Raw genomic sequence first — 13,807 nt, 5'->3', positions numbered from 1 at the left:
ATTCTAAAGAAAATAGCTTTCTAGTCCTTGCTGCTTTCTACCTTCTTACCAAATCCTATGGTGACCTCTCTCTCCTTGCTTTTCTCTTACCTATTTGCAAAGAAAGACATCAGTACCCTGTAGCTTCTCTGGTTCCGCCCCACAGTAGAACATCCCTGTATAGCCGAGGAAAAGTGAGATGAGCCATCTGGTATGTTAGAAATCAATATTGGAACCCTGTCAGCTGGGGATCTCCATCCCAGCACTTGTGAGGAAGCCTGTCTTTATGGCAAAGGTACAGCCAATGTGAAAAGGATGTGAAGGCATTTTCTGGCTTTAAGACATTGGAGTCTTTGAGCGTCATGGGTGACAGAGGGCCAGGCTACATGCCTGATGTCTTGTCGGATCCATGTTCTCACAGTGACTAGCCATGGGGTGCATGTTGTGCTTGGTTTATGAAATTTGACTACAAGGCCTTGAAGTTATTGTAAAGACATTGTATGGAAAACAACGTATGTGTGGGGATGCATGCACACATATGAGATATGAACCTCTGATCTAGACAATATGACTTTTGTGAATGAATTGAGCTGTTAATTATTTTTCAACCCTTTCTTTTGCCTTGACTGGAATATAGTATAGAGGCATTTCTTTATAGGCTTACATTTTTCTGAATGTGTCCTTGTGTATGTTTGCCTTGAGGAAAATATTGTGCTTTTGCAATCTCCATGGACACCTCAGTGACTGATAAAATGTAGATGTTTTCTAAGTGGAAAATGTTAAGGTCAAACAGCTAGATGAAGGTATGTGAGCCAGAGCCACTGAGTTATCTGTTATCCCTATTCAGATGGAGAATGAAGGGGGGTGTGCAGGCATGTGCGCAAGTGTGTGAGTTACGGAATTACTCTCTCTGCGCAGTCTTGAAATACTTATCCATGTAACCCAGCTTCTGTTTTATCAAGTAATGCATTCTCTTTAAGTGAGCTCTACTGTTAGGACCAAATCATGGAAGTCACAAAATGTATGAGTGAGACCGTGTATGTGTGTATATAGTGTAAAGGTCTTCCTATAAATAAACTATTAAGGATAATGGAAGCCAGGTTTCTGTCAGAAAGGAAGTACAAATATGGAAAGGAAGAAAATGAAAATGAACCCTGTAGTGTTGGAGTGGGATTGTGGGTATCTTTGTGAACTCATGGTATGTTGGTTCAGGTTCTCTAAAAAGCTGATGCCAAGACAGAATTAGACATGAAAGAGATTAACTAGGGGAAACCCTTGGGTGGGAAAACGGGAAGGGAGCTGAAAGAAGCTGGGAGTGCCATCAGACTGCAGTGCAGTCCTAATCTCTGTGGCAAAGGGTGGGAGGAAAGGAAGGTTGAATTGGAAAAGTCTAAGCTCTCCAAGTTCTAAGAGAGTTACCACCAAGCCAACAAGGAGTCCTCAAGCCCAGGTTGCATCAGAGGAGTCCCACATCTCTCAGCAATAGGCCTGCCTTAGTATCTGCTGTGCTCAGGCAAGCAGCAGCTGGTGGGAAGCATAGCCTTGGCTGAAACAGTGATGGATTTCAGAGCACAGCAGCTGGGACTGTCAGTCAATTACACTTCCTGCAGTCAGAGATCGGAGAGGCACATTTTCATGACTGCCGCACATGGTTTTCAGTAGTTATAGATTGATATAGAAATAAACGTATAGAAATAAACGTATAGAAATAAAGATGTAAATGTGGGCTATTTAGATAAATGGCTAATTTCAGAGCTGCAGAAAACCATACAAGATAAGCCTGGAACATGTTGTTATACCAGAAAGCAAAGAAGTGCTCAAGGAATGATGGGGGTGGGGACATGTCCACTGGACACAGAAACCAGCTTGACATGGCTCCTGCTGGCCAAATTGGGAACAATTTTAGTATCACAACAAATAATGATAGTAGTGGATTATGACTTTAAATAAAATGACATTCCATGATATTATATTGATATAATTAAATAAATGAATAACTTGGGGATTTGAGGGATAAAAATCACATAATTCAAAGGGTCTCCTCAAAAAATACCCATCAATCATAAAGAGGAAAAGAGTAACTTTACAGTGGAGAAACTACGCTAATCAAGTGATCAAAGTGAACATTATCAGTAAATTGTACATTTCATAGGAGGCCAAGGGAACAATACATCTATCACTTCTGTGATATTCCTGCCAAAGATGCATAACTTGCATCTGATCACAAAGAAACATCAGACAAACCAAAATAACTGGCCTGTACTCTTCAGAAGTGTTAAGGCCATGGGGTAGCCTAAGAAAGATTGTGGAACTGTTGTAGACTAAGGAAACATGGATCCTTTTTCCCCCTAAGTATTCTATCGGAATAATTGACAACGTTTAAGTAGTAAATTTGTGGATTAGATGGTAGTAATGTGTCCTTATTGGTATCCTGGTTCTACTCATTATTTTTTGCTTTTGTAGGAAAATATCCTGGTTTATAGGAAATGCATACTGAAGGTTTTGGGGGTGAGGGTATAACAGGTGGGTTACTCCCTCGCAAATGGATCAAAGAAGGATGGCATGTTCTTTGTTACATACAGTACGTCCAACTTTTCTGTAAGTTTGTTTCAGAATTACACACATACACACCAGTTAAGTAATCAAGATGATCTTAGACAGTTATCTGACCTATCAATGTGTTGCTATTCCAGTCTTGGGGTAGGGGTTAGGCGTGGGGAAGGCAGGCAAAAATGTGACCAATTATAAACTACTATAATTAAAACCTACTTTTTAAGAATCCTCTTCTCCTATATGGTCATAGAATACCTGTTCACCATGTTGGCAGAGTATACTACCCCATGATTTCGAAGGTATCTTATAATGGGAAAGTATGAGCTTTTTGCAACCTGCTTGCTGGGGAAACAAGTGGACAGGGAAGATGTCAACTATGTGAAGACCTTTTGAGAAAGCCCGTATGTGAGGCCTAAGTTGTTTGTATCAGGGACACCTGATCATGCCTGATGGCAGTGGTTCGCTTTTACCAGAACCTAAACTTCTTAGTTTGGAGAAGCATTTCAGTCCCAGCACTAATTCTTTGTGTTTGTAGCTGATACAAAGATGATTTCCTGTTAGACTTCCAAGGCTGTTAGGTCCTTTTTTGTATGCTGATTATGAATTATCCATTTGAGCCAGACATATGTAATTGGAGTAGAATTACTGATACACTGAAGAAAGCTGAACTTATAAATTTGTCTAAAGCAGCCTAATGCCATGGCACATAATTTTATGTTCTCTTTTTTCCACTGGGCAACTGATCAATGCACCCGTGTCAGGTTCTGAGCCATCTTTGGCCAAGGGGAAAGTCTCCTGACCTTTCATTAGTAGCCAAAAGAAGTGAATGAGAGAGTCAAGTCCGTGGATCTAGGCTAATTCCATTTTTCTCTCTCTCCCTTTCATTCTCTTTAAATTCAAATTTTAAATAACGGGGAGGGGAAAGACAAAAGCTGGTAAGGCACGTTGAAAGCTTTTGTCCTTAATTCTATGCTGGGCAAGCTTGGTTAATAGTTGCTTAGGATAATAATGTTCCAGGGCTATATTTCCAAAACGATTGGGTGTTTTTCTGATACTCCAAAGAGTATCTCAGAATTTTCAGGATGTATTAAAACAAAGTTAAAGGAATGAACTGTGATTTTGCCACATTTAAAAATAAGTCTAAATAAACTAAGTTCATTCAGAAAATAGGTACTGCCTACTTTATGTCAGCTATTATAGGGCTAGGCACTTAAGTGCAGAAAGATGCAGCCCTGGCTCTCGCAGACATCATAATTTAGAAAGGAAGATACAGAGTCGATTAATAATTGTAAGATGGTATGATGAATCCTCACAGGGGAATATACACCAAGAAGAAAATACATGTGATGTTATTTTCACATGCCTGGCTTATAGTAAACACCCAGTAATGACAGCTGTTATTATTTCATGTGGTTTTCCTCTGCTCACTAAGCACCAGCACCACTGTTCCTCCAGGAGAAATCTGTAATTAGGGATAAGAAGTGAAGAGAACATGGCTTATGCTCTATCCTGTGGAGAGAAGGAAGAGGCTGGTAGTGGGCAGGTTGTGGAGTGGGAATCCGAGGCCTTATCTGCTTTGTCTAATAATGTCTGTTAGCTGACAGGATACAGAAGGGAACTATTGTGCCCTTGGTTCTCTGCTGGCCTTGTAGGTACTCAGTTCAGTTCTGTGAATTGATTTGAGCAGCATTAACAGGGGTGGATCATTAAACATTTGTGCTGTTTTGCTTCGCTTTCTCTATCTTTTCACGTAGAGGCTTATTTGTGTGAATCTTTTCTTGCCTGCTCAGTCATTCCAGCTTTCTCTTCCAAACCCCTGTATTGACTATAAAATGTCAGTGCACAGAAGTTCAAAATGCAGTAACAAATATGTCTTTGTTCTTTGGGCATTTCTAATCGCCAAGACCTATCTCACCCCGCCACAGGTGGAGTTGTCCCCCAGTCTCCTCTCTGACCCGTTGGTGGGTGGGGCTGCTCTCCTGCCCTTTGGGGCTTCTTGGTAACACCCTTAGTTAAATTCTCACCATATATCAATACCTACAGCTGCTGATTCGGGGCTGTTGGCATTCTCCCAGCTGCCAAACCCAGCTCTGTGATAATGACAGCGTTTGCCAGCACGCTTATGCGGTGACTCAGGAGACAGGGTGGCCAGCAAAGCAGCCTCTTTGTGGGAGTGGATTTTGAGAAGTGCTAATTCCGTGGTGGTTTGGAGATATTAATATCGTGCTGGCAGTAGATAAACAGGCAGCAGAGGGGCACATAATGAGAGTCAGCCATAGCATCTTTTCCTCTTTTCTCTACCCGCACATATTTTTTTCTTCTTTTTTTAAAAAAGTAAATTCCTGGGTTTTAATGAAGAAAACCCTTCAGTGGCTTAAACCTGCATGTAGAGTGGTTAGTCCAGCTTCCAGCATCTCCAGAGTCTGAGTTCTAAGAACACTAGTGTGTTAAGAGGTAACTACATTTCTAACAACACTAAATCCTAGCATATGGTACAGTAGCCTATTGCTTACCCTACCTCCTCCCTGAAGGGCAGCTAACCAGATGGTTTGAGCAGGGCCTTTGGTGTAACTATGACAGACACAAAGAGAGACATAACCATCACTCTCCCCCAATAGTATCATGCCTCTTGTCCTCCAGTGCTTGCTACAGGTAATTTTTGAAAATTTTGTTTTTGCAGTTTGCAGTTTATTTTGCTTCACATCAAAGGTCCCTTTCCAGCTTGGGGAGGAATCATGCAAATTTTTATTTGTTGTCTGAGAGTCCTTTCCAGCATACTCTTCTCTAGTTAGAGGATATGGAAGCCACTTATAGTGGCACCTCTTATTCTGGTGAAGAAAAGAAGATTCGACACATTTGAGAATTGCTTTAAGCAGGGTTTTAATCTGACTATTTCTGTAGTCCTAAAAGGACTCTTTATTTGGAGTATTGCTCCAAAGCTGGTCATCTCTGATTTTATACTTTTTACCTAATTCCCCTCCCCCCCCCCGCCCCATCTCATGCCATTTCTTCATAAGGAATTTTCATTCCACCATAGGGGCACGACCACCACCCCACCCCACCCCCCGCCTGCCACCAAATTCATTCATAGCCTTACCTTCTAGAAGCCCCTTTTGGGTGGAAGAACCACTGTCTGAGAAGACAGAGAAGCACTGGGGGGTTATGTTAAACTAATCTTTCTAACATTGCCAAGCTGAAACAAGGCACTTTTCTAGAGTATAGGCTAGAAAGGAGATTTTAAGAAATTTATGTCATGCTTTTATGTGTTTTGTTTTTTATCTGTGTGCCTGATATTTTAGAGAAGACTTTTCTTGAGGGTACTGGCTTGTTTATAACATTCTGTAAATAGCCCTGCCTAATGTGGGCTTTTTACAGATATTTTCTGCTAGTTCTTATGTATGGATTGATACAGCGTCTGACTGTAGTAACCAGAAAAATGCTGAGCTAGGGAACTTTGTTATTCCACCTTTTATTGGGATTTCTAGCCTAGCGACTCATTGGTCTTGAAATCCTTGGCTTCTCCCTCCTGTGTCAGGACGCGTTAAGACCTCCAGGTGCTAACTGTTAGTATTTCTGTTGACTGAGCCCCATATGCACCTCTCGTGCTCACTGACCTATCTTTTCTGTTGCAGAAACATTGCTGAGGCCCTTGTCAGCAAAGGTCTGGCCACGGTGATCAGATACCGGCAGGATGACGATCAGCGGTCCTCTCACTATGACGAGCTGCTTGCTGCAGAGGCCAGGTGAGACGAAGAATTCTAAAGCGAACACGTTGAGACCAACAGCCCCACTGTTCTTCCTTCCCACTATACTGCCTATCCCTGAGCAGAAGGGGATGGAAAGCAATATGCCGAGAAAGCTTGTAGTATGCCTTTATCCCAGTTTTTCACCTATCAAAAGAAAAGGGGCACACTTTGCGTGTGCTGTGTAACCTTGATTAAGTACACTTGGGCCTCCATTTTTTTAAGTCTGGAAAATAGGCATGTATTAGATATGATCTCATGTAGATGCCAAATGAATCGTAGGTGAGAATGTAAGATATTTTTACCACCACCATCCTATCATTCCCTGGGACTAACAATGAAGTTCTGCCTCTCTGTGCAGGACATTTGCCTCAGGTTCTTACCTCCAGAGACCTCTGCTCCCCAGCCCCTCCCATTTATCACCTCTCGACCTTTTGTCATGTACAAAGGAAATGAAAACATTTATTACGAAATGAGTTTTTGTTTCCCACTTCTGACAGCTGGCAGGAGAGCATTTGAGAAGCCCTGTGACATTTTACTCTTGTCCTTCATCCCTGCGGCTGGTTGCCCCAAGGACGTGCATACTGCTTGGTATTATTTCTTACCAGTGACATTCCTTATGGTCTTACTCACAGAGACTTCTGTCACTGGGTGGTGCTGGTAGTTCAGTAATTCCCAGACTTCCCAGGAAAGAGCAAAAAATGAGCTATTGGTGAACTGACTTGGGTAGTTCAGCAGACTGCTTGGTCTCAACCAAAATATAGCCACTGTTTCGAAGAGGCGCATGTCGCACTCAGCCACTTACTTAGTTCTAGAAGTTCGGTAGTTGCCAGGTTATGGTCTACAGTTTGAGGAATGAGTTTGGGCCCATGTTATCTATACCTCAGACTTTGTCATTGAGATCACTTCTTTTGCTCTTTGGCCCAGAACGGTGCTCTGATATGTGACATTTACCTCTAACACCATGTCATATCCTGATGGATAGAGCATCTGTAGAATGTCACACAGAATGTCAGCTAAGAAATCAGCCTGTCAGACTATTGTAGCTTTTTGCATTCTTTCTTGTGGGTTTTTCCCAATAGGCCCTGTCTAAAACCTAATTCATGAACACAAAGAGTTCAGTGAAAACACCAGTATCTTTGGTTGCTTAAGGCTCTTTAATGGCCAGCATAAAATAATATGATATATAATCCATAATTGGTGTTTCCCCTGATCCTTCCTCACTTCTTCCTTCTCTCCCTGCCTATATTATCACTAAGGCAGCCTGGCTGAAAGAACCCATATTGGGAAATGCAGCTTCATATCGTTAAGTACTATTTGATGATCTAGCTACTCTAGGAAATGGATAGTAATTAGACCACACTTCAGTGGGATTCAGAGGGTGAGTCTGTGCTCAGTCTGTGGGTGGGCTCAGAGTGACCTGGTGGTAACTTGAAAAACAGGTTATAAGTTCCCAGCATAGCAGGAGCACTAAGCAATACAGTGGGAGCTAGACTCCTGTTTTTCGCCCGGTGTCACTCTGCCACTAGTGAATATTTGTGACAGGCAAATATACATGAAAATAATTTGCATAGCTGCTCTGGAAAGTAAGGCCAAAACAAACTTTCTTCTTCTTCTTCTTTTATCTTTTAATTTTTTTTAAAATAAGCTATACACCCAATGTGGAAGGCTTGAACGCATGACTCTGAGATCAGGAGTCACATGCTCTACCGACTAAGCCAGCCAGCCACCCCAACAAGCTTTATTATGCTGTTGGAAGTAGTTACGTGTACTATGTCTAATGAGGATGCATAGATAGAGCTTTTTTATAGATTATGTTCTAAATATATTTTAAGTTTTTATTTAAATTCCAGGTAACATACAGTGTAATATTAGTTTCATGTGTATAATGTAGTGATTCAGCACTTGTATACATCACCCAGTGCTCATCACAACAACAGGTGTACTCCTTAATCCCCATCACCTATTTCCCCTGTCCACCTCTCCTCTGATACCATGAGTTTGTTCTCTATAGTTAAGAGCCTGTTTCTTGGTTGGCCTCCCTCTTTTTCCCCCCTTTGGTCGTTTGTTTTGTTTCTTAAATTCTACATACGGAGTGAAATTATATGGTATGTGTCTTTCTCTGACTGACTGACTTCACTTAGCATTATACTCTCTAGCTCCATCCATGTTGTTGCAAATTGTAGGATTTCGTTCTTTTTTATGGCTGAATAATATTCCTGCCTGTGTGTGTACACACACCACTTTATCCATTCATCAATCAGTGGACACTTGGGCTGTTTCCATAATTTGGCTGTTGTAGATAATGCTGCTATAAATATTGGGGTGCATGTATCCCTTCGAATTAGTATATTTGTATTCTTTGGGTAAATACCTAGTAGTGCAATTGCCAGATCATAGGGTAGTTCTATTTTTAACTTTTTGGGAAACCTCCATACTGTTTTCTTTTTCTTTTCTTAAGATTATTTATTTATTGGGGTGCCTGTGTGGCTCAGTCGTTAAGCGTCTGCCTTCGGGTCAGGTCATGATCCCAGGGTCCTGGAATCGAGCCCCGCATTGGGCTCCCTGCTCCGCGGGAGGCCTGCTTCTCCCTCTCCCACTCCCCCTGCTTGTGTTCCCTCTCTCGCTGTCTCTCTCTGTCAAATAAATAAATAAAAATCTTTAAAAAAAAAAAAAAAAGATTATTTATTTGTTTATTTGTCAGAGAGAGCACAAGCAGGGGGAACGGCAGGCAAAGGGAGATGCAGGCCCCCCCGCTGAGCAAGGAGCCCAATGCGGGACTTGATCCCAGGACCCTGGGATCATGACCTTAGCCAAAGGCACATGCTTAACCAAATGAGCCACCCAGCAGGTGTCCCTCCATGCTGTTTTCCAGAATGATTGTACCAGTTTGTATTCTCACCAACAGTGCAAGAGGGTTCCCCTTTCTCCACATCCTCACCAACACCTGTTGTTTCTTGTGTTGATTTTAGCCATTCTAACAAGTGCAAGGTGATCTCTCATTGTAGTTTTGATTTACATTTCCCTGATGATCAGTGATGTTGAGCATCTTTTCTTGTGTCTGTTGGCCATGTGTATGTCTTCTTTGGAAAAAAAATGTTCATTGTCTCTGCCCATTTTTTAATTGGATTATTTGTTTTCTGGGTATTGAGGATAGTGAAATTTTTAACTTTGAGGTTTTAGGAAGAAAACAACCTCTTTAGCACTCATTTTAAGCAGAATCAATGTAACAACATGCTTGTCTGTTAAAGCTGTAGGCAGCCTAGAGATAATTGTGTTGAGCCGTTGCTCTCAGACTGGTTGTGGAAAAAGTGGCTTCAGGGTCATTGCAGTGTTGTAGGTTGAGTAAACAGAGAGGAATTAACCACTTCCACACGCCTGTGAGGCATTGCCATAAGGCAGTAAGACCTAATAAAGAAGTAGGAGAAATGGCCAGCGTGACCTCTGAGTCTTCCTTTAAACAATATTGTTAGCCCCAGAATGGCGGCCCAGTGCCATCCTCTAGATACGAACCCCCAGCAAGGTGAATGAAGATCGGAGAAAGACTGGAACACCCGCCAGATGGGAATGGTGGTTCTGTAGCCATTAAAAAATGTTTTCAGTTCAGAATGTAGTCTCCCCCCGTTTTAGTGGTAGAGTTGACCTCGCTTGAAGACCACCCGTTTGCTGGCAATCAGCTTTTAGTTTGCTTTCCCTTTAAAGCACTCCATTCCCCCATGACACACTCCTCATGTTCCCTTAGCATTCTTACTTGGTTCGGTCACATTACAGCATGTCAGAGCTCTTTTTACATGCTTCTGCTTCCCCTCATCCTGCCTGTCTGTTGAATATTATTCGAGTTTAGGGTTGTTTTCCCCTAGATAGATGAGCTATTTTTTCCAGTTGAACTCTGCCTTGTAATTTTATGCCCCGTCAGTGCGGTTCCGCCGCCTCCCAGCTTAGTGTCCTCTGCAGATCTCATTAGCGAGTTGTTTCCTCCTTTCCTGGGCCCTGAATAGAACCCCTAAACAAGAATGGCTTTGGTGTTGACCCCACGTCTCTCACTGCATGGACTGTCACTTAACTGTCTTTTGATTATCATCCTTCAGCTACTTTTTAACCTTCGGTGATTGTGTGCTGAACCAAGCCAATTTGAATTAATTTCCCAAGTACAATTTCTTGAGGTGCTGTATCTAATGCTTTAGCAAAGGCCAAATTAATACCATCTGCTATATTCTTATCAGTCTTTCATCCTGGAACTCGTTGGGTAAATAATACGTGGATGTAGGCGACGTAGCAAGGCCAGCACTTTCTTTAGCCCTTCCCCTCAGGAGTGTTGATTCCAACAGATTGCTTTGTCCCTGACCTCTAGATTCCTGTTTTTCCCTCTGGTTATCACTAGTGATACCAACATTGGTGCACAGTGCTCTTCCATTGACTTTGCTTTCCACAGCACCGCTTGGCCATTAATCCTTTTAGAGAAACATTGTAAGCTTCAGGGAAAGGGCAGCCTGTTAACTCGGCTGACTTCGAGGGTCAGCGCAGCTGCCTGCCCAGGACTTGATGAGCTTTCTCCGGGCTCTGCAGCCTCTGCTTTCCCCGCCAGAGGGGCTGTGTTCTGCCGCACCTTCTCAGGCCATGTGGTTGGAGCTCCGGGAGTGAGGCGTTGTGTGCTCATTGGGAAGCCAGGAGAGAGACGGGAGAGGAAAAGTACCAGTTTGAAGTTTGCCTGCTGCTTTCAAGCGTATCCACCTGCCTGCCAGAAACAAGCTCCTAGCATCTCGGCAGCTCTGTTCAGTGTGCTGACCCTTCGAGGCCCCTTCATTCACCTGCCTCTCTGCTTTTGGGAAACCCTCATTATACCTCCAGTAGCTGGCATATTTAGAGGAAAGCACATCTTTTTTTGTTGAAAGGATAAATAAACCCCTAATTCCCAATAGGCACCTTCCTTTCCAGTTCACTTGTCTATCATCAACCGCCTCCCCCCTCATTACCTTGTGTCCTGGCAAGATAAGGTTTTGGCATTTTTGCTGGTACTCTCACAGCTTGCTTGTCTTGTGGGCTCCATTGAAAAGCCCTTGATTCTGTCCCAGGCTCCTGAGAGGTCCAGTGTGTGTACTTCGTGTTTTTAATAAAAAAGACCTTATATGCAGCTGACCTGCGCTTCGTGTTGTCACTCCTGAACTCAGTTCCCTCTTGTAGGGGCCTCATATGGGCTTCGTTGGGAGTCTGACACATCATGTCTTTTCTGCACCACCCTAATTTTTCATCCCCATATAGACTTTCCAACATTTTCAATTTTCGTTTTATTGCAGTATTTCTCGCTCAGCTGGCTCACTGCATTACTTGGCTTGATGGGTGTTCTAAACTTAAGGTGGGGCTTTTGACTCCTTCAGAGAATCTGTCTCATATCCTTCTGAGGTATTTCTAAGATACTGAGTCATTACTGGGACCCTTCTTATTTTCTCTCATACTCTAGCCCTGTGTATTTGGTATAACACTTCCAGTTTAATTTTAAGTAGGCCAGAATGTGAATTTCCTTAGCATTCTAAGAGGTCTTCCAAGTGGGGTTTTGTTGAGCTTGCTATGGGCACCGAAGATGAGCTGGTAATGCTTGGAGCCAGATCAAAGCCTGGCTGTGTGCCTTGTTTTCCTTGGACATCCAGACCCGGGGGATATCATCTGTGTGCATTCTCCTGAAGCTACCACTAACTTGATTTAAAAATGTAATATTTTAAAATTTCTTAGAAACTGTTAGAATCTGTGGCTTGTTGCAGGAAAACACAGAAGTTATGTTAGCTCAGTGTTGGGGCTTTATTCCTTTAAGGCACCTCTTAATTCTAAGATTTTGCAATTTCAACATGAGGATGTATATATTCAGAAAAGAAATTGATGCCCCAGCTTGACTGTGGGAAAGCAATTGCATCGAACAATCTAGTGTCTGAGCAGATTTAAATGAATTTAGATTCATTCTGGACATACATAATGAGGTTGGGGTTATCTCATGAGAAGAGAAAAGGGCAGACTCTCCCTTATCTTTTTGTGTGTATCCTCTTTCTCCCCTGGCGCACTGCAGATTCAGAGAACTGGTGGTGTCTTCCATCTTTGAAAGGCAAGCAGAAGCCTGCCCCCATCTCAGCTCTGCCTGGGCTCCCTGTCTTTCCAGTCTCCACAGGAACTCATGTTTCTGATGGAACAAACCTTGCAACATTCCCTTTATTTAAAAATAAAAGGAAACAACTAGTGCTCCTGCCTTTGCTGACCTCTGCACCTCTAATCTCCAAACCCCATAAACACCAGTCCTTGATTAAAATCCTATCAAATGTCCCTTGCTTTTACCTAGTGTGGTTGACAGCACCCTCCCTGTTGCAGAGTTCTCTCTGCTAGAACCTCTAGACAGTCTGTGCTGGCATTTCCATCACAGATTTTGATCAGGAGGCTAGAACTTGGTGTTTCCTGAGCTGTATCAGTAGTCATTATTAAGAGGGAAACTGTTTGAAGTAACATTCTCTCGAGGCCTGGGTGGCTCAGTCGTTTAAGTGTCTGCCTGCAGCTCAGGTCATGATCCCGGAGTCCTGGGATCGAATCCTGGGTCGGGACCCCTGCTCAGTGGGGAGCCTCCTCCTCCCCTTCCTGTGCTCTCTTGCTCTCTGAAGTAACATTCTCTCTTGATGATGTAGTTATTAGGGGCCAAGGTGGGCTTACCATTTCCATGCATTTGTAGCAGTGAATTCTTAAGTGTATTTTGCATTTCCACTGAAATGCTTTCAGTACCACTGGGAGAGAAGTGCTTTGGGTCTCCTATTCTTCATGTAGCCAGAGCGGCTCCACTTTTTTCCTGATTTATAGATGTTTTTCCACAAAATTTCAGTGGGTGAAAAAAATGTTTTTAAAGCTGTTTCTTGAAAAAAATACAGAACTTTTGGATAGGGTCCCTCCTCTCTGTATCTTTAATTTAACTGTCATTTACAATACTGGTTATGAACGAAATGTGAAGACTTCCTCACCAGCACTTTCCATTGCTAAGTTAAAACCTCTGGCTTTCGGATCCTTAAGTGGAAGAGCTCAACACTACTGGTGTGACACAGTTCCGATTTGTTAAACGTCTTAATAAAAAGCAGGTTTCATCTGTGTATACCTATCCAGTGAGAAAACCAGGGTTGAGTGTGTGTTTTGAAATTTTAAAACTAATATATCCTATCACAACGTACAGATTATATGAGTTAACCGGTTCTCCCAAGAAAACAGATCATTCCTCTTCTGGGAATAGTTGTTCAGGGCAGGTTTATCTTGCATGTGATGGCTTTGCATTCATTTCTTTTCTCCATTCTCATATTCTTGAGTGTATCCTGGGTCCCAGGCATTGGGGATAATAGTAATGAAGAAAAAAGATAATAGACTCAAGCCTTACAAAGCATGTAATCTCGGAGGAACCGACATTAAATAACTTTAATAGCACCTCTGGAAATTGTGATTTTCCCTATTTCTTCGGTTTTCCTCCTGTTTTCTTAGCCCCTCCTCCTTTCTCCCTTTCCGTTATTAGCACTGCCTGC

The 13,807-nt window shown here is 42.6% G+C and overlaps 1 protein-coding gene across 1 annotated transcript in view; it reads left to right on the top strand.

Annotated features, from left to right (window-relative positions):
- The window catches only part of SND1 (staphylococcal nuclease and tudor domain containing 1), a 409,526-nt gene that overhangs the window by 213,800 nt on the left and 181,919 nt on the right, over positions 1–13,807 (top strand). Inside the window, exon 13 of the mRNA XM_032401299.1 lies at positions 6,165–6,275. Within this exon, the coding sequence (XP_032257190.1) occupies positions 6,165–6,275 (111 nt within the window). The remainder of the gene's footprint in view (positions 1–6,164; positions 6,276–13,807) is intronic.

Source organism: Phoca vitulina, unplaced genomic scaffold (genome assembly GCF_004348235.1).
Source record: "Phoca vitulina isolate PV1807 unplaced genomic scaffold, GSC_HSeal_1.0 scaffold4, whole genome shotgun sequence".
In the NCBI taxonomy this organism is placed as follows: Eukaryota; Metazoa; Chordata; class Mammalia; order Carnivora; family Phocidae; genus Phoca; species Phoca vitulina.
The sequence above is the reverse complement of the archived record's forward strand: the minus strand, read 5'-3'. Positions and strand labels throughout refer to the sequence as shown.